Here is a 25172-nt window from a genome sequence, read left to right on the forward strand (position 1 = left end):
TTCCCTGATCCCCATCTCACCCCAGGCTGAATGGGGCACTTTCTCCCAAACCTATCAAATCCCGATACACGACACACATTAAATACTTGTTTATAACATCTGTTTCTATATCTGTCTTCCCCCTTAGCACCCCAACTAGACTGTGTGCCTTTAGGGCAATGACGGTGTCTCTACATCCCCAAGCCCGGCACCCTGCTTGGTACAAAGAAAGCTTGACTACATGTGTTAAATGTAAAAGATGTGTACGTGAGTGCACAAACATCCATGTGAGTGCCAAATTAGACCACTTCAACAGGGAAACAAGAGACACTCCAGGGCCAGATCCCCAATGGTGAGAAAGTGGTCCTCCCCTTGCCCGTCCTCCTTCTGCTCCTCCTACACCCAGAAACTGGAATGTATGTGTTATCAGAAGCTGGCCCTTCCCCTCGGCTCCCGCCCGCTGGACAAATGGCAGCAATGGGCAAAGGGAGCGTTATCTGGCCAGGTATCTGGGGAGATCTCCCTAGTAGGAAACCGTCTGCCTCCTCCCCTCCCCGGGGTGGAGGATGAGGGCAGGCGATCCAGAGGGAAGGCGCAGCGGGCAGGCTTGGGGCTGCCAAGGGCCCCCCGAAGGGCCCAGCCGCCTTGGCAGGAGGCCAGCCACACCCGGATGTGGTGGGTGGTGAACGGGATGGGGCGGAGAGTCCTGCCCTGGCGAGGACACTTGACTGGATGGGTCACTTTCGCGGGATTCTTGCAAATCGCACAAAACCAAGGTTCTGGCAAAGGGAGCAGAGCTCGGTTTCCCGCTGATTTCAGGAGGGGAGGGAGCTTCCGTTTGGGGGGGGGGGGGGTCGGAAACCCTGAAAGGGAGCGGCGATCAGAAAAGACCTTCGCCTCTGTGGCTGGCCCCCATGTCACGGACTGTCGCCCACCGCGCCCCCCGCCCCCATCCCCGGCTTCCCCTCCCCGCAGCTTCCGCTCGGTCCCGCACAGCTGCCTCTCCATCCAGCGTTCAGGCGACGCGGCCAAGAGGGGAGCTGCAGTCCAAGTCGGCCACTTTCTGCCCCGGTGCCCCCGGCGAGCGGCCTTCGCCTCCTCCCGGCCTTTGTTTCCGCATCTGTAAAATGGGGCCAAGGCCGGGGCAGAGGGCCCGCGGAGGCCCGTGCAGCCGGACTCGGCCGGATCCAGCAGTCTCCGGCGGCGCGCTCGCCCCTCCGGCGCCCCCCCCGCCCCATCCCACCCCCACCCCCACCCCCAGCCCCACCCCCACCGGCAGCCTCCCCCCGCGCCGGCCGCTAGGGGTCACTGCCTGCCTTCGCCAGGAGGAGCAGGGCGGCTGGCCCTCCGGCCCTTCCCCGGGCGGGAAGGCGGCCGAGGGGCACCTCCCGAGCCCGCGAGCCGCCGCGGCCCCCGCCGTCCGCGCCGGGGTCGCGCGTCCGCGGGGGGCGGGGAGGGGCGCGCGTCCGGGCGGGCCGCGGGGGGTGGCGGCGGCGGCGGCGGCGGCGGGGGCGCGGGCGGCGCGTCGGAGGCAGGAGGGTTAACGCTAACCCCTCCCCTCGGTCTGACATCACGGGGAGAGCGGCGGAGAGGCTGGCGCTCGGCGAGTGAGAGAAAGAGCGAGAGCGGCGAGCGCGGCGCGGCTGGGCGCCCGGGCAGCTCCACAGCGTCGCGGGGCCGGGGCGCGGGGCCGGGGCGGGCGCGGGGCGCGGGGCGCGGGGCCGGGCAGCGCGAGCGGCGGCGGCGGCGCGGGGAGGCGGGAGGCGGGCGGGTGGGGGTGCGCGGCGCCCCGGGCTCGCCCTCCGCGCGGAGCCGCACCGCCTGAGCCGCCGACCGCGCGCCCGCCCTCCCGCCGCCTGGGCCGCGAGCCCGCCGCCCGCCGCCGCCGCCGCCGCCGCCGAGGACGGCCGGCCATGGACGCCGGCGACCTGCAGCCGAGCGGGAGGGTGTGAGCGCGCCGGGGGCCGGGGGCCGGGGCCGGGGGCCGGGGGCCCGCGCCGCGCAGCCGGGCACCGGGCAGCCGGGCGCGCCGGGGGTGGGTCCCTCTCCCCAGCCCGGCTCTGCGTGGAAGAAGAGGGCGGGGACCGGCGCGGGGAGGAGAGCGGAGGAGGAGAAGGGGCATGACTCGAGCAACTTGCGGCGGGCATCCTCCGAGCCTCTGAGCCGCCGGCGGCCCGGGGCCCGGACTGCGGCCGCGCCGCTCGCGCCGCTCGCGCCCACCCGCCCCGCCCCGCCCCGCCCCGCCCCGGCCCGGCCGACGGCTGCGGCTGACCTGGATCCTCGCAGCGCCCGCCGGCCGCCGGCGATCGGCCTCCGTCTTCCGGGCTGGCTCGTGGAGCGCGGGGAGCGCCGTCCTCGCCGCCCCGCTCGCCGGACCCCCGGCCCCCGATGGCTCGCATGGGGCTTGCGGGCGCCGCCGGACGCTGGTGGGGACTCGCTCTCGGCCTGACCGCGTTCTTCCTCCCAGGTAAGCGCGACCCGCCCCGTCCGATGCCTTCCCGGGCCGGGAGCTGGATGGCGGGCACGGCTGGGTTATCGGCGGAGAAAGGAGCCAGAAAAGTTGGGTCACGGCTTAGGTAAGGGGGCGCGGGAGGCTCGGCGGAGAAAGGATGGGAAGCCCAGCTGCCTGCCCTGCAGGGAAGCAGGCGGATGCTCGTCTCCGTGTAGCCAGAAAGCACTTTCTCCGCTCAGTTTTTCACAAAGATAATAATATGTAATCGCGTTCTATTTATTTAATAACCGGCCCTCAGCCCGGGGAGCAGTTTGGAAACCCCGCATGTTACATAAATGCAAAAGAACCACGGCAGTCGCGGTCCCGGGGTGGGAGACGACAGCCGGGGAGGGCGGGGGGGCGTCGGTCTCGGGCCGGCGGGCCGGGGCCGGGCACGGCTGGGGGGCTTCGGCGCCGGCCCCGGCCCCCTTGCCAGACGGCTTCGCGCGCTCGGGCCCCCGCCCGCCCCACGCAGCCCCACGCGGCCGCCGGGAGCCGGCTCCTGCGTCAGAGGCAGCTCCTCGCTCACCTGCGGTCGCTGTCCCGGGGGGTGAGGCCGGGCGGCGCGGGCTGCCCCCCCCCCCCGCCCCCCTGCCCCGGCCCTGCGCGGGCTGCACCTCGCCTCGGAACTCCGCTCCCGGCGCGGGCCCCCCCGAGGAGGCGCCGGGGCTTGGTGCCAGCCAGGTGGCTGCGTGACCCACTTTCCCGAGGGTGCCCCGCGTGTCCTTCCTCGAGGTGCCGGCGGCCGAGGGGTTAACCCGACGCCCGACCCTGGGGTGGCCCGCGGTGGCCCATCTGACGGGTGGGGTGGGGGCGGAGGCTGGGACCGGCCCCGGCGTATTGTGCTGGGGAATGAACTGGAAAATGCGTTTAGGAGGCAAATCCGACCGAGTCCCCTCGCCTGGCTTTAACCCTTTGTGTCGGCGGGAAGCTGCCCTGCTCCCTCGGCGGCTGGTGACCGGTGGGGGTGGGGGTCCTCCAGCCCTCTGGGAAGAAACCTGAGCCGGTCTCCCGCCCGGGCTAGATGGGGCTTTTAGGGGGAGGGAGGGGGTTGGCTGGAGCACGTGGTCTGGCCTTAGGGTGGCCGAATTAGGGGCCGGAGTACAGAGAGACCAGCTCCCAGTGGGGCTAGAATATCGGATCTCCAGCGCCGCTGGCAGCCGCGGGTTGGAGATGCTTGCGATGCTGCAGACTCCGCCGGGCTAGTGTGTTACCCAGGGGCCAGCCTGGCTGCCCAGTTGTGGGGCTGGGGTGCACCCCTGGAAGGTACGAACCCGGCCCCGTTCGATTCTATACCCCTTCCGCCAGCAGCTCGCTGCCAGGGCTCCACAGATCTCACTGAGTGGCAGATGGCATCGAAAGCACTTTGTGGAAGCTGGCACAGCGGTGCCCCCACCCCTACAGCCTGTGGGGTCCTGTCCTGCTAGGTGGGGGTGAGGGGGCATACAGGGAGCACTGCCCACTTCAAGGGGCCTGACTGAGTCCCTCCCTGGCCAGGGTGGTCATGGTGACCGAGAGGTCTTCCTCGCACACTGGACCTCCTGGGAAGCCAGCGGGAGCTCAGGCCCTAGCTAGGACTCCTCTGACCACTGGGGGATTGGGCTTCTGGGAACCCTTAATTGCACAGTGTCCACACCAGGATTCTAGGAAAAAGGAGAGCTTTAGGGGAGCTCTAGTTGGTGGCACACCAGGGGTTAACCTAATTCTGGTCGGACAGAGTGGGAAGGTTTGGGGGGAAAAGAATGCACTCACCCCCATCCTCCCCTCCTTTTGTTATTCTCTTCCCCCAGTTTTGTGATACATAGTGGTTAATTCCTTTGGGGGGGGGCAGGAAGCCAGCTCTGCTCCACCCCACTCAGGAAGTGGAGTCAGGGAGAGATGGCACTCTCACCTGGCTCAAGTGTAGACACTCCTGCCACCAAAAATCCAGATTGAGGAGATGGGATGCAGACCAAGAACCACAGCTCAGACAGGCACTTAATGAGCGCTCCTCGATTGACTGTCATTGTTATGGCTGGCTGGCATCAGGGGCAGCCAGAGTTCCTCGACTCACCAGGCTCCTGTACCCTGTGCCTCTTCCCCTGGTGCCCCTGGAGAGGGAGGCAGGTGGGTGAGGTGGTGCCCATATGACACTTGGATGGAGGTTGGTAGGCCCAGAAGTTGCCTGCCCGCACCCGGCTTTCCACCACCCGCCAGCTCCTGAGTGCTCACTGCTGCTCCTCTCTGGGGACTTGCCAGCCTGATGCTCTTTTCTGCGTTCTCCTGGGCCAGGGTCGGGGAGCATGGACCAGTGAGCAGAGGACCTCTCTGGGGGAAGCAGGTGGGGGCAATCCCCAGTGTGTGTGATAGCCCCCTGACTAAAAAGAAAAAAAGCCTCCCAATCTGGCTATTGACGCGTAAACACAGAAGTGTGTTTTTACAACACAGATTTTACCAGGCTGGATGGTGAAGCCCCACAAGCTTCTGAGATAACAGTCTGTGGTTCCTACAGGTCACCCCAGAGGAGAGGGCCAGTGGGGCCTGGGGACCGCGCCCTAAAGAGGGCCAGGAGGAGCCCTGGGGAGGAGGCAGGGAACCTGCCTTAGAAGCAGGTGCACAGAACTGGTGTCCCACCTACACCACACCCTCCCTAATTGGCTTCCCCAAACCTTTTGTCTGGAAAGAGAACACACACCCCAGGTGTCGTGCACACCCTCAGAATACCTGTCGGGCCACAGCACACCCCTTCTCTGCAGTCTGTACAGAGCTCGCAGAAGGTGGTTTCCTTCGAAACTCGGAGTGTCAGAGCTGCTGGGCTCTTTCCCTCTCTGCATTTCTCAGACAGTGATGTGCTCAGGCTTGCTGGGCAGGACATTATGGCAGAACCAATTCTGCTGGCCTGGGGATTACAGCATGTGTGAACAGCAATCTCAGTGCCCGTTTTGGAGGCTGCGCTATGGAGAGTGTCTCAGAATCAGATTCGAGGCCTAATAGTCAGCTGGAGGGGAGAAGATATTGCAGAGCCTGGGCCCAGCAGCCCCAGCCGAGCAGCCTATAAAGCATCCCTGAGCCTGAGTATCTGTGTCTCAGGGGGCCGGGTGGCCCCTTGTTGCCCGATGCTGGCCGAGACCATCATCCGTTCCCTTCAAGCCACTTAGTTTTGCACAATGGATCCACCTCGTTGGCCACTTCCTGACCCAGGACCCAGCTGAATGCTGCCAGGATGGTCACACCAGCCAGCCGAACCCTAGTGCTGACGGCCGAGCCAGCAGGCCCGGCGCAGAGCGGTGGGGTACGGGCAGTGGGTCTGCCCCAGCCGCTGTCTATGATACTGCCATTGTTTAGCAGCTGACTAATGTTCATTGTTCGGCACAAACAGAAAACACCCAAGGGAGGTGTCAATAAACCTTCGATTTTCCTGATTGTATCTTTCCTGGTTAACCTGGTGACTTGAATGGCTCCCTACCCGGGGGAGAGACAAGAGAGGGTGCCTGTATATTCCCCTGTTTTACTGATGCTGTGTGGTGTCGTTTTGTTTGTTTTGAACTTTGAATGTTAGCCAGTGTGCCAGGCCGAAATGGACACTAGCTAGCTGTGGGACTTAGGCTATAACGTTTCTGACAGTCTGCATATTGTCTCGCCATCAGCGTCGAGTGGGTACACACGCACACACATGTGCAAGGCTTTGTGCGCTTCTGTTGGTTATCTACAGTTCCTCGTGCCCCTGCAGACCCATGGGCATGAGGGCAAGGAGGGGTTGTGCACTGGTATGTGGGGTCAGCACGGGACTGGGACCATAAATATATATCAAGTGTATATTTACATATAACTGATTTCTGACGTCTTTCCAACTAGGATTTTGTGAGTAGCTCTGAGCCTTGGTAATACCTGTGTGGATGTCAGAGTGTCCGAGAGGTGATTTTGGGAAGAGACCTAGGATTCACCCTCGGCCAGTTCCTTCCAAGATGGGCTGTTGGGTCCTTGGCGGGGGGGGGGGGGGGGCAGCCTATACACTGGTTGCTTTTCCTATTCTGTCCTTGGCTTTAGACTGGGTCTCCACACTCTCACAGGGAGATGCTCACCTGGAGAGACTTTGCTCTCTTGTCTCCCTGGCAGAGAGCATCTGGGACCTGGTGCTAACTGGGGCCTGGCTTGCCCCAAGGCTTCTCAAGATCCCTGCAAGGCTGGGAGGGGCCCCGGGAGATAGGCTTTCAGCTACTGATTTGGCATCTTTGTTTCCTGTATGAGTACCTGGGGGAAAGGCGATCTTCTAGGGGGAAAGGTGGGCACATTCCAGGCATTTAAAAAGGGACATGAGCGTGGATTTTTGGTCCCCCGTAGATAGCCCTGTAGAACCTTATGTGTGTCCGGGTCAGCAACATACATGTGCCTGGAAACACCCTGGCTTGTGCGGCAGAACTCAGGAGCCCCCTTGGTGGGAGAGGAAGAGGGAATGAGGGGCGTGGAAGAGCCCAAGACCCTGTGCCCCAGGATGGCTGGTTGTTATTTCTCCCCACAATGCCCGCCCCTCTCCATAGAGACCAGGTCTGCATAGAGACCAGGTCTGCAGAGCCAGCAGCAGATGTGCTGGCTGGGGCAAGAGGTAATTTAAGATCTGAGCAGGGATCACCTTGCAGAGGGAATGCCCTGAGTTGGAGATAACACCCTTTAGACCAGTTAACCCTTGAAGCTCTGGATTCCATTGTGCTGATTTGGGAGATGGGGAGAGAGAAGAGATGGGAAGAAGACAGGTGAAGCCTAATATCCAAACCCTGACCCATTCCACCAGGAAGGGTGAACTTAGTGCAACAGGAGACACCCAGCAAGGACACAAAGAAAGTCTTCCTGACAACAGGCTATAGGCTCCTTAGGCCAATGGATAATCCCAAGGTTTATCCTTGGGGCGAGGGGTGGGGAGGGGGGTGGGGGTCATTGGTATGTATTCTCAGTTGCTCATGGGATCTGTGCTTTTATGGTCTCTAGGGCGGGGCAGCAGCAGTGGACCCAGGCCCTAGTCAAGAGAGAATGGCAGACAGCTTGGTTCCTTTCCCTACAGCCTGGAGAGTACCCCATCTTGGCCGCCCAACAAAGTGAGACAGCAGAGCACAACCAGGTGGACTGGGTTTGACTCCCAGCTCTACAAATTGCTAGCTGAGCAGACTTGGTTAAGTTTACTTCGTAAGCCTCAGTTTTTCCCATCTGTAAAATGGGTTTCTGTTAATACAGATTTCAAAGGAGGTTGTAAAGATCAGATTGACCGTGATGTGTGAAAAGTGCTGAGCGCATTGCCAGGCGTGTGATAAATGGGCAGTGTGGTGATAGCTCCTCCTATGCTCTATGCCTTTCCTCTGAGTGATCCTGGCCCCCTCTGCCTCTGCCAACTGGGCAGTGCCACCTTTGTACTCCCTCGAGAAAGTGCCACTCAGCTGCCTGCCCGGTGCTGACCTCACTGCCCTTGGCGCCGACCAGGAGGTGCTCCATGAGCTCCTGCCTCCACCTGGAAATGGTGGAGGAGGCCGCAGCGTCCCAGGGGCTCAAGTGGCCTGGTGCGTTCCAGGCACCTGCAGGAGAATGACCCTGGTGGTCGTGTACTCTCGAGCAGCAGGTGCTGTGTGGCCTTTGTTCTGCAGCATGTCACCAGGGGCTCTCCCAGGCACCCGCCTCACTCCCTGGCTATGGCCCAGCTGGGCTCCATTGCCCATCTGGAGCTCTGGCTGTGGTAGAAGCCGGGGCTGGCAGGGAGGGCCTGGGACTCAGCCCCTGCTTCCCTTCAGAATTCCGCATTTGGGGGAAGGGTGGGCAACGGGACCCTCTCTCCAGCAGTCCACTCATCTGGCAGGATGGCACAGCCAGATCGAGAATCCCTTCTGGCGTCACCCCCTTCTTGCTGCTAGAAAACCCTCTTCCAGTTTCTCCTGCTGCAGATGGGATCCTTTTGCCACTAATAATAAAAATGTCTGTGGCACTCTTGACAGCTCATGGTTCCAGCTGATCCTCCCGGTAACCCCATGTGAATGGTATTCCTGGTCCTTTTACAGAGGAGGGAAGTGAGTCAGCTTAGTAATTTGCTGACCACCTCAAGCCAGTGTGGCCACGTCAGGTGCCAGGTCTTCTGACTCCAAATCCTGTCCATGAGAGAGATGAAACAGGCTGAGATGGACACATACAGCAGAGGTTGAGCCAGGCCATGGGATAAAATGTGTCCAGTGAAATGGTCCTTCACTTTGCCAGCTACCACCACTCTCCCCCTACAACAAGCTGGAGCTCCCTGGGGAAGCGAGGGATAAGTTGAGGATGTAGGTTGGAGGGTGGCCCAGCCAGAGCTGACCATGGAGCAGCCCAGGTTCGCACCACAGTACAGGACGCCCAGCTGTGGGAGGGAGGGGGACAGGGGGAAGGATGTCCTTCTGGAACCTAGAGCATCACCCACTGGAGATCTGGCCCGAGACATGGGCAGGGCCCTGAGGGGTGAGCACGGAGCCCCAGGGCCCAGGCAGTCACAGAGAGAGCTCGTGGACTGGACTGGGCCACAGAGGGGGAAGGGAGGCAGAGATTTGGCAGGCAGAGCTGACTCCCTCTCCTGGGCCACTCCCCACCCGGCTCTGGTCTGCACAGACCCCAATTTCATTCCCAGTTTATGAGGAGTCTCATTACCAAGCCACAGACAATAAAACCCGCCCGGCCACTCTGGCCCGGATCTCATTAGAGGACATTAGTTCCGCTGGCTGGTAGCTCCACTGGGACACAGCTGCAGGCGTGGCCCAGGAAGCTAAACAGGCCAATAGCCATGGGCACAAGAATGTCCCATTGGGAGTTTGAGTTGCATCTCTGGGCTTAAATGGAGTCCCGCCTCGAAAGTGTGCTCCCTTCCTCGAAGCTGGCTGGAAACACTCCTTCCCGCCCACTTGAACCCCCAGTTCTATCCCCTGCCTGAAGGGGAGAAGGACACAGCTCCCTCCAGGGCTCTTCATGGGAGTCCGCTTTGTTTGGCAGGAGCTGGCCAAGAAGCTCAGCGAACCAGCATTCTGGGGAAGAGGGACTTTGGGGGACAGCAGCCCTCTCTTATCCCTAGGTCTGAGAGACACATCCTAGTAGCGGAGTCTGGACTCCTCACAGCCACCCTGGCCTGAATCCTGGCCCATCTTTCTGCCTGGAAGGTGGGGGTAGTGACCTGGGGACCTCATGGTAGAAACCTTTTTCAGCCCCTAACGATGCCTTTGTGCCAGCTGACAGCCTTAGCAGGGGCTTGCTGGTCTCACATCCTGCCGAGGTGGAGTAACTTGCCCACAGTCCCTGTGATGGACTGCCAAGGGCGCCATCTTGGGGCTCTTCCCACCAAAGATGGGATTATTTCTTGCTTAGCAGATTCTGGTGCCTGTTGGTTAACAGCCAGTCTCCTCTCTGCCTGCACCTTCCCCTCCTGCTTTATCTTAATCTCTCTTCCCCCACCATCCTGCATACACTGGTCACCAGAATACCACCAGGGCTCAGTGGATGTCACCAGGAAAAACAAGACCAGAGCAAAGGAAAGCTCACGCCTTCTTGGACCTCAGTCTTGGGGAGGAAAGTGAGCAACAGGCCTAAATAATTGATTCTAAGGGCACACGAGCTCACTTGTGTGCTCCCATGGAAGGTCACACAGGCCAGCCCACGCTTGGCACATGAGCTAGTGTGCCCGCCAGATGAGTCAGGGGAGATGGGAGGGCCAATCTGTTTGGGCCGACGTGAGGCAGCCTTGCTTGGGAGGAAAGGGGTTGGAGACCTGCACGGACTCCTGGAGCTCCCCGGTAAGGCCCTGGTCTACAGCTGGTCTGGAGTGCACACCCCAAGAGGGATTGGCTGGGCCGCCTCTACATGCTCCATTTTCTGGGCCCTGAGCAGTGCCCCAAGCACCCCCTCCCTCAGTCCTGGTGGCTTGTGGGCAAATGCTGGCAGCTGCCAGGACAAAGGAGGTTAGAGAAGGTGCTCAGAGCCAAGCCAGCCTTGCCACCACTTGATGTGGGCCCCACCTCGGGAGGGGCTGCTTGCAACGCCCTTGCTCCTAGGACCATGGCAGCGGCCCCTGACTCGCGGCTCTCTGGCTCCCATCTGCCCACATGGCTTCTTGGATGGACGTGCCTAAAGTCCGTGTGAGAAAGACACTCACAGGCCCAGGAGCACCTGATGGCTGCCCGCTGCCTGGCTCATCTCACGGTGGTCCCCCGCATGCCAGGCCTGCCCAGCCGCACACCTGTATTTATGCCCCATGTTTTCCCATCTCAGTGCCTTTGCAAATGCCAGCATTCTCCCCCAAAGTTCTGCATACTTCCTATATCTAAATACTGGAAGTGAGGGATGTCTGGGTGGCTCGGTTGGTTGGGCATCTGCCTGGGGCTCAGGTCATGATCTCAGGGTTCTGGGATCCAGCCCTGCATTGGGCTCCCTGCTTAGCATGGGGAGCAGAGGGGTCCACTTCTCCCTCTCCCTCTGCCCCTCCCCCCCTCTCGTGCTCTCTCTTGCTCACTCTCTCTCTCTCTCTCTCTCTCAATAAATAAATCAGTCTTGGGACGCCTGGGTGGCTCAGCATTTGAGCATCTGCCTTTAGCTCAGGGCGTGATCCCAGGATCTGGGATCGAGTCCCAAATCGGGCTCCCTGCATGGAGCCTGCTTCTCCCTCTGCCTGTGTCTCTGCCTCTCTCTGTGTGTCTCTCACGAATAAATAAATAAATCTTTAAAAAAATCTAAATAAATCTAATCAATCCAATCAATCTAAATAAATAAGTACATACATACTGAGGTGAGAGCCACTTCTGCATGAAGCCTCCTGACTCACCCCCACCCCCCCAGCTGGGGATAACCTCTCCCATCTCAAAGCCCCCTCACACTTCATCCGTGCCACCCCGTGGCACTAACCACTCTTCGTCTTGCTATATGGTTATTTGGGCCTGGGATTTATCTTCTCCCTGAGACCGAGAGCTCCAGAGGGACAGGGTCTGTTACTGATGGATCTCAGTGTCCCCGGGGCCTAGTATAGGGTTAGCCACATCATGGGCTGCTAGTACATGCCAACTGAATACACGGTTGGTTGTTTGGAGAGTTGATGACAATGATAGTAATAACAAACTTTTATTGAGAGCTCTTGGGTGCCAGACACTGTTGTAAACATCTTACATGTAATAACTTATTTAATTTTCATAATAACTCTTAGTCTCCCTTTTTTTTTTATACGTGGAAAGATGAGGCCCTGCAGAGGTTAGGTAACCTGCCGGTAGTCACACGGTTAGTAAGTGGCAGAGCCAGGAAGTCGGGCCCAGTGTCCATAATCATCCCACTTAGCTAAGCAGCCTCTCTCCTGTGTGGACAGGCGATGGAGACAGACAGCTTACCAAGCGTGGATTAACATAGGACCTTGCTGGGCACCTGGGCGACTCAGTGGTTGAGCGTCAGCCTTCGGCTCAGGTCATGATCCCGGGGTCCTAGGATTGAACCCCCATGTTGGGATCCCCACAGGGAGCCTGCTTCTCCCTTTGCCTGTGTCTCTGCCTCTCTCTCTGTGTCTCTCATGAGTAAATAGATAAAATCTTAGAAAAAAATAATAAAGCATAGGACTTTGCATCCAGAATGCCCACCACCCTGCATATATCACTTATACTCCTGCTCCCTTTGATGGTGTGGGGTAACCTGGTGCACCCCTAGAGCGTGTGGGGAGTTCTTAGAGCTTATCATCAGAGTCTCAGTGGTCCTTTCCACTATATCCTTCCAGGTACTGGAAGTGCAATCATTGCACTCCTGGTGGATCCCACTGCAGTCACTGTTTCGTCTTGGGAGTATTGATGTGGCTATCTTGGCGAGAAATGTCTCGATATCATCATTCTTTCATCCCCTGAGCTTTGGGGGATCACTGGTGCCACGTGGGGGCCTCCTCCCATGGTTCACAGTGAGACTAGGGCCAGGTGTAATAGCTTCTCCCAAGAAAGCCGCCTGGAACTACCCCCAGCAGGCATTCCCAGGCTGCTCCTGGGTCCTGGGCGGGTCCAGAGCTCAGCAAGCTTGATCCTTTGCCAGGGTCCATCCTCAGCTTCTGGAAGGTTCTGGCCTCTCTTGCCCACACCCGGAGATCCCAAAAGATGGCAAGGGAGGGGCCCTTATCTGGGGAGGTGAGGAGGATATAGGGTGTTCACCTGTACTGGCTTCTTTGATCCCCTGGGATGAAAGGGCTGGTGCTTCCTCTGCCCCAGGCAGGTTCAGAACGGGGAGCTGGGGACAGAGGCGTGCCAGCCACGCAGCCACGCAGCCTCGCAGCAGGGGTAAAGAACTATCCCAGGGAAGAAGGTCGTGGGAGCAGAAAGATCAAAAACACTTTCCAGTGTTGTGGCTGAGGACTAAGTGACCTCCAGATGGCCCACATGCGGATTGTCCTCTCGACGGTGACCCAGGGCCGATGCTCCACTCAGCACACCCTGACCCTGCAGGTCACCACGCGGGCTCGGGCCTCACAAACTTGCTTAATTAGGAGGGTAACTGGGCTGCAAAACAGTCATCTGATATGTTTCGACGCCAGAGAGAAATTCCTCCTAGACCCTCTGCTGTTCTAGATTATCCATGCTCCGTTAGCTTGAATTACGGTGGAGCCTCTGCGGCCCAGACACAGGCCAAACTCTGTGATTGGTTCCTGGGGCTGGAGTCTGCCCCGCGCCCAGGAAGTGCTCGGAAGCAATAGTAGAATGGAGGACTTAAGACCCATGTGACCCCCCGTGCAAACCTAAGGAGTGCACAAAGGGTCCCCTGTCGCCTAGAGCCTACAGATGCCCACCCGCGCTCTTGGGCCAAGCCACTTTCCTGCCCCTTGGGTCAAGCACCCTGCAAGAGTTTTGAGTCAATGGCAGAAGCTTTCTGCAGTGGCTCCTGGGTAAAAATTGGAGCAGAGGCAGGGACAGGCTTCTCCCGAGTGTAAATAAGATCAGAGCAGAACAGCCACACTGCACTGGATTATTTTATTATGATTGCCCACCTCCCCCGCCCCCCGAACTGTCCTCATCTCATTGGCCTAGATAGCTACATCTCTCAGAATGATGGATGGGCCTCCTCTCCCTTCCCAGGCAGGGTGGCCAGCCCTGCTACGGAGACACCCTCCTACCCGGCCCCTTCCCAGATTTATTCCCTGTGTTTATGGTGCCCAGAGAGTAATCAGTGTCCTGGGCCGGCTGAGCACTCTGATTATCTCCGCTCGATTGATGGATGGGCCTTTGGGGAACTTAAGCGACAGTCCTTGCTCCCTGTGCCTGCTCCTGAACACCCAGCACCCTCTCCAATCTGAATCACCTGCCAGGAGTCAGATGATGGGCCTTCCTGTCTGTACTGGGGTGGGGGTGGGGGACAGGGGGAGGAGGGAGCCTGCAGCATCCCTAGCACCCACCTCTTGGCACTGCGGCAGTGGTGGTGGCAGTAACTGGGAAGAGTCTCTGTGGCTCCCCCTTCCCTCCAAGGAGCCTGGAACAGGGGCTGACAGGCAGTTTGCCTGGGAACCAGCACCCCCTGCTCTGCCCAGAAGCACCCTGCCCGGGAAATGGCTCGATTCCCCTCTCCCATCCTCACTCCATCACTCCTACCCCCTCTGCACTTGTGTACACAGCTCAAGCCGTAATGATCATTTGTGCTGCTTTATGTGTTTCTTTACAAGTGTTTTTATGTCCTCTGTGTGTGTATGAGAGAGGTTTATGGTTTGTGCGTGTGTGTGTGTGTGCGTGCGCACGAGAGAGAGAGAGAGAGAGAGAGAGAGAGAGAGAACATGAGGTCACGTGCTGTGTGTGTGTGTGTGCAAGAGGTGCTGTGCTGTGTGTGTGTGTGTGTGTGTGTGTGTCTGCTCCTGATTAGACTCTGATTGCCATCTTTTCCCCCACGGAGGTGGGGGGCCCTCACCCAGTTGGGAGAGGCGGGAGTGGCAGAGGCTGGGTACTGGGGGGGGGGGCGGGGGGGGGGAAGAGGCAGGCAATCAAAGATGATGACTGTCCATGGCAGGGTCTACACTGCCCCCCAGCCGCCAGTTACAGAATGCAGAAGGTCAATCTTAGATAATTGTTTTGTCTATAGGATCACAAACAACTGGCTTGACTATTTTTTTCCCGGCAAATTGAATGCACTGTTTGTTTTGAAGCCAAGTGGTCTCTGTCTCTTATTACTTACGTGGGCCCATGTGTATGTCTGTGTCTCGTCTTCTCTGAACTTTGGTTCCTTCCACTGGAAGGCGGGCACGTGATCATGAGAGGTTTAGAAGAGGTAAATGGTGCGTGTGTGTGATGAGCACAGTGCCTGATACGGAGGGAGTCTTCACACCACTTGGTTATTATCAGCAGCTGTTGGCCCAGGGAGCCGACATCTAGAGGAGGGTCCGTTCCCTGGGGCTGGGCGTCCCTCAGCTGAGGTCCTGTCACCTCTCAACTTGGACAGGGTGCATCACCCACTTACACCCCTGGGCTCCTGGAAAATCATCTCCACCTCCAGATGGTCACCAGAAGATGCCCAGTGGCTCTTTGGAGCCGTCCCATGCTCCCTTTTTAAAGAGTAGCTGGAAGCGAGAGTTCTATGCCCTCAACCAAAGAACCCCATGTGTAGGCTTCTGGGTGCCAGCACTTGTGGGAATCCCACTGCCCTGGGTGTGTTAGGGCAGGAGGGGTAGACGGGCACCTTCCTGCACTCACTCACCAGTGTGGGCACTGGTGCCTCCTGTGGGCCCCGCACTGAGCAGGGAGCAGGGGCTGAGCAGTGAACATAACTTCCCTGGCCTCCTGGAGCTTCCAGTCCGATGTGGGATGTTATCTGTCCTCCAGCCTCACACACAGTAGGTGACAGCTGAGGGTGCCATCTCTAAATGCCTGCAGGACAACAGCCTGGCTAGGAGATGTCGAGAGGAGCTGGGGCCCTTGTAGGCTTGTGCCCAAGTAAACCTGTCACTTCCTAAGGCTTCCCTGCTTGGCTCTGGAGGAGCAGGTGTGACAGGGCCGGGACTGCATTCTCCTACACCCTTAAAGGCAGGCTAAGCTTCTGAGCCCATCTGTTCCCCTCCCATCCCCTGGTTTGGGAAGAGCCTCCCAGCTGGGCTGTCATCCCCAGGCAGGGGATGGCAGCAGAGCAAATAATGTAACACCCATTCACTTAAAACCCCTCAACCGCATCCCTACCGGTTGGTTGAACATCCAGCTTCAGCATGAGTACCTCCAGTGACGGGGAACTCACCACCCTACATGGAAGCCCCCACAGCTCTGACTGCCCCAGATTCTTCCTTGCACGGAGCTGAAATCCGCATGCCTGGAGCTTCCACCCGCTAATCGTGTTTCTGTCTCCTTGGGATCGTGTGGAGCGCATCTGACCTTGCACATGATGTCTCCTCGGCGCTTAAAGAGGGTCTCCAGCTCTCACTCTTCTCTCCCTTGAGTGCTTTTGACCAAGTCTGACCCACATTGGCCATCTTGGGTGCTCTCCATGGAACCAGGTTGTCTAGATCCCTAGTAGCTGAGGGGGGCCCCAAATGACCCAGGTTTTTTGGTCTAGGGTTCCCCAGCCACTACATCCATCCAGGGATCCGGGAAGGGGCAGAGCGGGCTGGCCGCCTTCATGCTTCCCTACCTCCAACTCACCCCTTCCGAACCCTGTTTTCCTTTGGATTAACAATAAATTGCAGTGAAAGATCCGCTTATCTCCAGTGGGAATTAAGGAATTAAGTTGGTGATGGGGAGAGAAGGGCCTGAGAAAGGGAGCATATTGCACAGATTCAGGGCATAGAGAGGACAGTTGGGGGAAGGGGGCAGCGGGGAGGGGTGGAGGAGCAGGACCCTCTCTCTGCCTGCAGTCTCTTAACTCTAGAGACTGTGGGAGCAGCCCCTCATTCTTCCAGCAGCCTGTGCTCTGATGGGGACGGGTGGAGACCAGTTGGAATGGGTGGGGGGCCCCGTGGGAGGTAGTGCACCGCAGGGACACCCACGTGGCGTGATCTCCTGGCAGCCTCTCCGATCGCCGATTAGTGCTTTGTGACACGGGGCAGTGGCTCCGTGCATGTCGTGGCACTAGGAGGGCAAGCCAGGGCATGTGGCAGGGTGAGGCACCCCGCTGTCAGCCATGTGCTGTCGTCCACCACCCTGCAGGCAGCTCATCACTCCATCCAGACACTGAAATGACCCTGGGGCAGACCCCGGTGACCCACTCTGCTGCTCTGATACTCAGCCACAGATTCCGTGGCCAGTGCTTAAAGGACTCTTTTGCCCCTGGAGAGTCTGGGCTTCTCCTTATCCTAAAGGTAACCCAGAAGCCTCTTTCCTGATCCCCAACATGCCTCTGCCCTATTCAGCCCAGCACCCCTGCCCTGAGCCCAGGAGGCTCAGCTTGGAGCCCCTTCCCCCACGCCCCCCAGGCTTGCGGCTCCTAGCCACCCTCCAGCCATCAGACCCCTCCCGCCATCAGACCCCTCCCTTCCATTTCTCTGCTCCTCTGGCCTCCCCTTGCCAAATCCTGAGGCTGAACAGGGAGACAGATAAGGCCCAGTGCTACCCTCCAGAGGGTGGGGTGGGGGTTGGGGTTGGAAATGAGGAGATGGATCCCAAGGACGGAGGAGGCTGCCTTTGGGTTGTCCAGACCCAGCCCAAAGTGTAGTTTCAATCACTGTCATCCCAGTGTCTCCCTGACCCCTTCCTGAGGTGGGGAGTAGGGTTGATGTTCAGGAGCAGCAGCCACCAGGGAGGGCACTGGAAGATAAAGAGCAAGGCCAGGCTGGAGATAGTTTCTGGGGGAGGGGGAGGTGCAGGGAGGCCTAGGGACGCTGGGGATTCGACCCTGGCGGATGGGTGAAGCCAGAAATGGGGTCCTCAAGTCCAAGAGTCTAGCTGGTTAATAATTAGTAGCTCTGGTTAATCATTGGCGGTTTTCCCCAATTTCAGCTCCCTCACCCCCCACCTCCACCCCTGCCCTGGGCCGCCCCCTCCCCCAGCTGGTTTCTGGTCTCCAGAGCCAGGGTGGTATTTAATCTTCAAGAGAGATTAGTGGCCTGCTTTAGCTGGCCTCCCCCCACCCCACTCCCGCCCCACAGGCTCTTTGGATGCCCCTGGATATTTCCTGCTCAAGAGCAGGCCCTGCGACCACCCCAGAAGGCATCCCCAGCTGCTCTCCTTGGCAATGCCACTGACCCCTGTTGACTCACTTGGCTGACCTTGCTGCTGGCCAGGTAGGGTGACCCTGCAGGTAATGCTTCCCTAATCTGTTAGGTGGGGTCAGTTAGTCAACAGATGTTTATCTGCATCTGTACTTTAGCTGCCAGGTACTTTATTGTGTTGAGAAAAAGTACTTTAAGCAGCTCAAACTAAGGCTAAAGGCTTTATTCAAAGGCAAATGTGCCTCAGGGGGCACTTGCAGACCAGGTAACTCCCCCAGCAGGAACAGGGTTGGAGAGTCAGGGTGAGGAGCAGATGAGGCCATGTGTCCTTGAGTTTGGGCTTTGGGGTGACATTTTCATCCCTGACTGCTAGGAAACTTGCTCTTGTGTTGTGCAAGCTTCCATGCCTCTCCCTCAGGATCCCTGATGCTGTCCTACCCTGATGGCTACCAGAACAGTTCCTTCTAGACTTGTTTTTAGAAGTCGTGTGGTCAGGAAATAGGGAGATGGGAAAGGAGGCAGGGTCAAAGCCAGGGAAACGGGGAGCCTCTTGTGCCTGTTTTAATTCTTTGCACGAGCTGGCAGTGAGGCACTGTCCCCAAAACAGGTCCTCCCTGCTCTTTGGACTGATGCACAGAGTGGTCCAGAGAACGTTCTGGGCGATTCAAGTGTTCACAGGGCTGTGAAGGGGCCAGCAAGGCCCTAACCTAGGAGAGGCTTCCCTGGAAGTGACCTTGAGGCTGAGACCTGGAGTTGGAGCAGAAGTGGCTGCCGTGGCAGAGGGTGACCAGGGCAGCCTGAGGGTGGCCACACATGGGCACCCATGGAGGACGATGGCATCTTCTAGATTGTCTCCTGGATGGGGAATGGGACCCCTTGGCCATGGAGGGGCCTGGGAAGGCCACATGGAGGGTTTTGAACTTAAGGAACAACCCCCCCAATCTGTTCCATCCAAATTCAGCCTCGCCTGCACCCCAGGCTGTCTTTTCTGGGCCTTCCTGCTTCATGCCCTGTGTGCAGCCCAAAGCCACCCTCGCCCCCCCCCAACCCCCCAGGGCAGCCCTCGCTGGGCTCAGAACCCCAATTCTGCTGTTCTCTGGAGCTGGGACTCCTTCTCCTTCATCCTCTGTACCTGGCTTGTCAATTTTTTAGTGGTTCCATATCTGTGGGACCCCTCCGCATCCCACTACCATCACCCTCTGAGCCACCCTGGGGGCCTCTCCCCATTCCTGCGTAGCCTGTACGCCACTGTCAGAGCAAGAGGTTTGAGCGTGTCATACACCTGCTCTGTCTGAAGCTCTCGCAGGGTCCGGAGTGCTGCTCACTTAAGTGCAGACGCCATGCTCTGTGCCAGGGCTTCTCAACCCCAGCCAGCACTATTGACGTTTGGGGCCAGATCATTCTTTTTCATGTGGGGCTAGCTTGTGCACTGGAGGGTGTTTGGCCTCTACCCAGTAGATGCCAGCAGCATCCTCCCCCACCCCCACCACGTGATAATAAAAAATGTCCTTAGACATTGTTGAATGTCCCCTGCCTGGGAGGCAGAGTTACCCCCAGTTGAGAACCACTGGACTAGGGTCTCACTGTAGCCAGAACCTACTGTGTTGTCTAGTACTTTCTTTCTCTCCTCCCCTCACCCCAGACACAGCTCATTGAAGGAGAGGACTCAGCCTTAGGATCTCTGCAGGCTCTAGCTCAGTACCTTGTACACAGTAGGTGCTCCATAAGTGCACAGTAAGCTGATGGGAGCTGGCCGGCTTCCCTCCTTCTCAGCCCCTCATAAGCTATGAGGTTTCTTCTTCTGCACACCTCTCTGTTTTCCTGGCACCTTGTGTAACTGCCGTAGCCAAGATGTGCAAACTTGTGACGCTTCCCTTTCTCCCAACACCTCCCATATCCACCTCATGTTGTTTGCAGCAAACAAAAGCATCTTTTCTTCTGTAGTTCACGTTTACTTACTAAGTATCTCCTATGCATCGAGCTCTAGGGACCAGGGGGGCTCTGTGGCTGTGCGTGTGAAGTTGTGCCTGGGTGTGTGGTTTCCACAGGCAGGTGTGTGCTGACACGTCTGTGTGTGTAGCATCCGGACCCCACTCACGCTGGGCTTGTGCCCTCCGCACGCTGTTTCTCACCTTTCCTCCCACCCGGCCTTTGTTCCTGCTCTCCCTCCCGGCCTGGCAAGCTTCGTCTCATCCTTCAAGACCCTTCCTTCTCTAATCCCCCGCCCCAAATTCATCATTTCCTCCCCAGTATTGTCACGGCACTCGTGAGCCTTCCTGCCGTAGCACAGTGATCGTGTTATTAGTTAATGTATCCTGTGTGTCCTTGAGCCTGGGACTGTATTGTGCATGCGTCTGTGTGTGTGTGTGTGTGTGTGTGTGTGTGTGTGTGTGTGTTTATAATTCCCATTTTCTTAATACATGTTTATTAAATAAATTGAAATAAATTGCCTATTTTGTCTTTCAAAGCATTTTCTTTGCTTTGTTCTAAGAGTGTGCCTCTGATTAATGGCTTTGCCTAACCTTTCTGCACGTGCCCTCATGTGTTTCTGTGCCAGCAGATGGGCACGTACGTACACGTGTGTACACACAAACGGCACTGTTGGGTCGCACATGTGTAGTCGTGTGAACATGAATGCATGCGTGTGTCTCTGTTGAGGTATCTCTGTAGATTTAAGTGTGTCCCCAGTACTGCCCTCCAAGGTGGCATTCCCTCAACCTGCAGCCTTCCACTTTCCACCTTGAGAAGGGGTAAGGAAAGAGGGGACTGGGTGGTGACGCTCCTCTGCAGAGCTCTCCACCCACCTCCCAGAATGTCCTTCTGACCCCGGCCGCTGGGCTGCCCAGGGTGGTTAGGCTGGGTTTGGGGACAGAGCCCTCAGTGGCCTAGTCACATCACAACCCCTTCTCGATCCATCTCTGCCCTGTTTAATTGGAATTTGGCTAGTGGAGACCATCTGTTCTATTCTGCTTGTTTCCATGACAACCAAGTGGCTTGAGACTGAGGTTTGTGGTGAGAGAAGTGGCCTGGGGGATGCTGGGAAAAATCAGTGAGGTCCTCCCCCTCAAACCTGCACTGCCTCGCCTTCTCCTCTCTGCCCTGCCCTGGTCCCCAAGCCCAGAGGAAGAATAAAGTTGCCCACTGGGGAGTTGGGAGCCCCGGCATCACCCTGCTGTCCCAGCCCTGCCATCCCAGGCTGCTCTGGGCTTCCACCCACTTCCATTCAGAAGCACTTGTGCCCGCGTAGACCTGGGGAGCTGGCCCTACCCTCTGCCCTCCCCGGGACCGGAAGGGAACTCTGAGGACGTCAGAGGCTGCAGTGTTTGCCTATACTTTCAAGCCTCAGCACCCCTGCCTCCAAGCCTCTTCCTCACCCCATCCGGGCATTTCAAAATCTTGAACCAAGGACCCCCCCCCCCCCCCACACACACACACACACACGCACACACCACTGTACAAGCCTCGGAAATTTCAACCCACTTGTGATCGCCGGTGCACTGCCCCCCCATGCCAGTATCCAGGGAATCTCCGTCCCCAGACCTTCCAGGTGACAGGGCTTTGAGAATGGGGTCCTTGGGAATGCATGCTCCCTCACAGCCCTGCTGTGGATGCTCAGGACCCCACACAGAGGACTCTCCCTCCATCCCTGGTGCACAGAGTGGGCCCCCAGCACATGCCTAGTACCTAAAAGAGCTGGGAACCCAGCAGAGAAACTGTGGCAGCCCTGCAGCCGGACAGTCCCTGGGTGCCCAGGAGCTCAGACAGGCCCTCACACACTGGGATGTAAGCAAGCCTCCTCCTCTCCTATTTCTGGACACTTCTGTTTTCATGGTGTTATTTTCTGCCCTAATTTCCCCGTCTATGGCAAAGCCTCTTCCCTGCCTGCTCTATTATCAGGGGACCTGCCTGTCTTCAGAAATAAGTGGCGTGCCTTGTCAGGTGACCTGTCTGCCGCTTAGGTCCCAGGCCTAAGATGCCAGCCACGCCCCTTGCCCCTTGTGGGGGGGTGGGGAGCCTGCTCCAGGTGAGAAGGTGGTCCCAGGCTCTCTCCCATGACCTCCAGCCCCGCAGAATCCATCCTGAGCAAGGCAAGGAGGAAGATGAGAGGCTGGGGCCATAGGTCATTACTTCGAGCAGCTGTGCTGAGGAGGGTCCCCCCACCTCTGGGGGTGCTGCAGCCTTGGAGAGGTCCCTCCGTGGCCAGCCCGCCTCATCAGGGCAGGGGTGGGCTCCGGCTCACCACCATCCATCCTTCTCCATGGGCCTCAAGATAGAATGCACCCACCATAAAAGTCACCCTTTTAAAGTATATAGTGCAGTGGGGTTTAGTATGTTCACAGAGTTGGGTGACCATCACCACTTGCTGACAGAGAACATTCTCCTCACCCCAAAGAGAAATGCTGCATGCATTTACAGCCACTCCCATTCCTCTCTCCACCCCACCCCCACCCCAGCCCCTGGCAACCACTAATCTACTTCTGCGTCTCTGGATTTGCCTGTTCTGGACATTTCATATCAATGGAATCACACCATGTGGCCTTTCTGTGGCTGGCGCCATGCTCTGTGTCACCACCCTGCTTAAATAAAGAATGTCGGTGGCTCCCAGGCGCTACAGGGGGACATGCAGTCCCTTGTCTCAGGCAGAGCTATTTTTAAACTGGTGCACATCTCCCTTGCCATTCACCTCTGCACCAATAGGCAACGCTTCGTGGCCCTCGGGCTTTTTTTTTTTTTAAGATTTTATTTATTTATTCATGAGAGACACAGAAAGAGAGAGGCAGAGACACAGGCAGAGGGAGAAGCAGAAGCAGGCTCCCTGTGGGGAGCCTGATGTGGGACTTGATCCCAGGACCCCAAGATCACACCCTGAGCCAAAGGCAGGTGCTCAACCACTGAGCCACCCAGATGCCCCAGGCCCTTGAGCTTTAAGAGACACTTTTCTCTTGTTGCCTCTTCTCTCTTGAGGGACTCTTGCTTATCCTGTAAGACCCAGCTAAAAATCCCACTCTTCTCTGATCCCACCATCACTCTCAGGACCACTTCTCCTTTTGGACTCCCGCCACTTTGGGTTCATACTTTTAAAAACAAACGAAACACCAAACTTAACTCGGTAATTATTTGTTTTCATGTCTGAGTTTCCTGCTAGACGGAGCTTCTAGAGAAAAAGAAAATGCCTTATTCTTTCTTATCCCTCTGCTCTCCCACTCTCACCACCACCCCTGTCACCTCTGCCCGGAGAAGCTGGCACGGTGCTTGACTCACAGTATTCACTCGGCGATGGAAAGTAGGAAAGTAGGAAAACCTGGGCCAGCAGATTTCATCTGGGAGAGGTGACCCCGGAGAAGGGCCTGGAAAGGAGGGGAGGTTTCAGCGATCTGACCTAGCAGAGACTGGGTGGGTATGGCTGGGTCTGAGAGCTGCCTTTATGGATGCTCAGAGGTGAGAGAAGGTGGGGAGGGGTCGTTCCCTCCATTAGACAGCCCTTGTGAAGCACCTCCATGGTCGCTAGCATGAGAGATGGGGTGGAAGGTTTGGCAAAACTGTGGGGCAGGATGGGGGAGGGGCAGGGAGGAGAGCAGAGGGTGACCCTTAGCTAGAAAGGGGAGTGATGGGTAGAGGAGAGGACAGTGCCCCGAGCAGACACAAGGGCTTGTGCAAAGGGGCACCTGGGTGGCTCAGTGGTTGAGCATCTCCCTTTGGCTCAGGTTATGATCCTGGGGTCCTGGGATCGAGTCCTACATCGGGCTCCCCACAGGGAGCCTGCTTCTCCCTCTGCTTGTGTCTCTGCCTCTCTCTCTGTGTCTCTCATGAATAAATAAATAAAATCGTAAAGAGGAGAAAAAAAAGCTTGTACAAAGACCCGAAGGCAAGAGAGAGCCTAAAATATCCTGGAGAAGAGAGCTCAGCATGGGAGAAGCAGAGGGAGGGGGCGCACGAGGTTTGGGCTGGTGGGGGGAGCAAGAGCCCAGTTGCCCAGGGAGCTTTACGACAAGCTAAGCATGATGGTGGCCTTTGCACCTGTGTCTAATGAAAGCCTCCCCCGTCTTTCAAGGGCCACTTGTGGATGGGTGGACTTTCCCTGACCACCCCGGCTGGCAGGGGTGGCAGTGATCCTGCCGTCCTCATCAAACAAACTACTGGAAGGTGAAGGATGGATTCTAAAACCCTCCCCTTCCTCAGCCAGCCCCATGGGGAGGAGTTGAGGAGCGAGGTGGATTTGGGTTACCCACCACCTACTAGCTTTGTGCCCTTGGAGAACCTCCTCTGCCTCTCTGGCCCTCTGTTTCTGCTTCTGCGAGTATAGGACAACTGGGCATAAAAGCAGGGTAATAAATACTACCCACTCCGAGGATTCCATGAGATGGGACTGTGGATGCTCTGAAGGGGCTGTGTGGGCCTTAACCCCACATGTGGTATCAGCACAGTTAACCAAGTGAAGAAGCCGAGCCCCTTCTCTCCCCGCCTTTTAGGTCATTTCCAAAAGATTGGAAACCCTGATGGGGGGAGGGCAGGTCCATGCTATTTGAAATAGGCCTGAAAGCCATCAGTGTGGTATTTTCGGGGTGGGGATCACACAAACTTTGCCTTAACTCTCTAAAGGCAAGGGTACGCAGAGGAAAACTACAGTAGTGCCTTGCTGGGGGTCCTTCCTGTCTCTGGGGACCAGGCTGGGGGTGGGGGACCCAGGTCTCCATCAGCCGCCTCCTCCATGGGGAGTCACCCGAGTCGCTGGCCCTCCCTGCAGTGGGATCCGGTTCCCAAGGAGGGTACCAAGCAAACCTTCGGCCCCTGCAAAAACAAAGCTGCCTAATTGCCTTTTAATCTGGGGATGTCGGTCTGCTGGTGTTGGTGCTGAATTGTATGGGGAGATAATATCGTTCCCTTTGAGTGAAAAGTTATTTGATCTCTGTGTCAGAGGAAAGCCTGTGCCCAGGGAAGAGGTGCGGATGGAAGAGAAAGGTGGAGGTGGGGGTGGGGGCTGGCTTTATTTCTCCCAACAACTATCATAAATAAAGGGGAACAAGCATCTCTCTTGTCTTGGCTCAAAGCCATTGTTTTGTGCAGGGCTTCCTCCCCAGCCCTGCCCCCCCACCCCCCACCTCCCTTCCAGGCCCAGGGTGGGAAGACAGCTTGTCTGCAGGTAGAGGGAGTGAGCTGCCAGCTGTCTCACCTGGAGAGGTAGGAGGAGTGGGCTCCTGAGACCTGGTTGCACCCCCTGCCCCACCCCGTGGGACCTTGGTTTCTGCCTCCAGTCCCAACAGCGTCTTCTCAAGAGTTGTCAGCAGGTTCGCTCAAACCTAGCCTGGACCATGTTCCTCCTGTGCTCTCCAAGGGCTCTACTCCCATCCTGCTCGGAGGACCCTGGGCCCTGGTGCTCTGGTCCCTGCACCCCTCCCCTCTAGCTGCCGGCCAGACTTCCTAGGCACACCCCCACCTCACGCCTCTGCTCCTAGAATGTTCTTCTCCAAGGCAAGACACACGGTTGGCATTTGGTTCCTGACTCAGAAGTCCCCTCTCATTGAGGCCTTCCTGGCCACCCTTCATCTTAAATAGTCCTCTGCTCATGCACGCGCGCACGCACACACACGTTCTCCTTGAAAATCC

The 25172-nt window shown here is 57.8% G+C and overlaps 1 protein-coding gene across 1 annotated transcript in view; it reads left to right on the top strand.

Annotated features, from left to right (window-relative positions):
• Positions 1-2212: 2212 nt before the first annotated feature.
• Positions 2213-25172, top strand: part of NECTIN1 (nectin cell adhesion molecule 1) — a 64685-nt gene continuing 41725 nt past the window's right edge. Inside the window, 1 exon segment of the mRNA NM_001287128.1 lies at positions 2213-2446. Within this exon segment, the coding sequence (NP_001274057.1) occupies positions 2368-2446 (79 nt within the window). The 5' untranslated portion in view covers positions 2213-2367.

The sequence above is a fragment of the Canis lupus genome, chromosome 5, assembly GCF_011100685.1.
Source record: "Canis lupus familiaris isolate Mischka breed German Shepherd chromosome 5, alternate assembly UU_Cfam_GSD_1.0, whole genome shotgun sequence".
Lineage (NCBI taxonomy): Eukaryota > Metazoa > Chordata > Mammalia > Carnivora > Canidae > Canis > Canis lupus.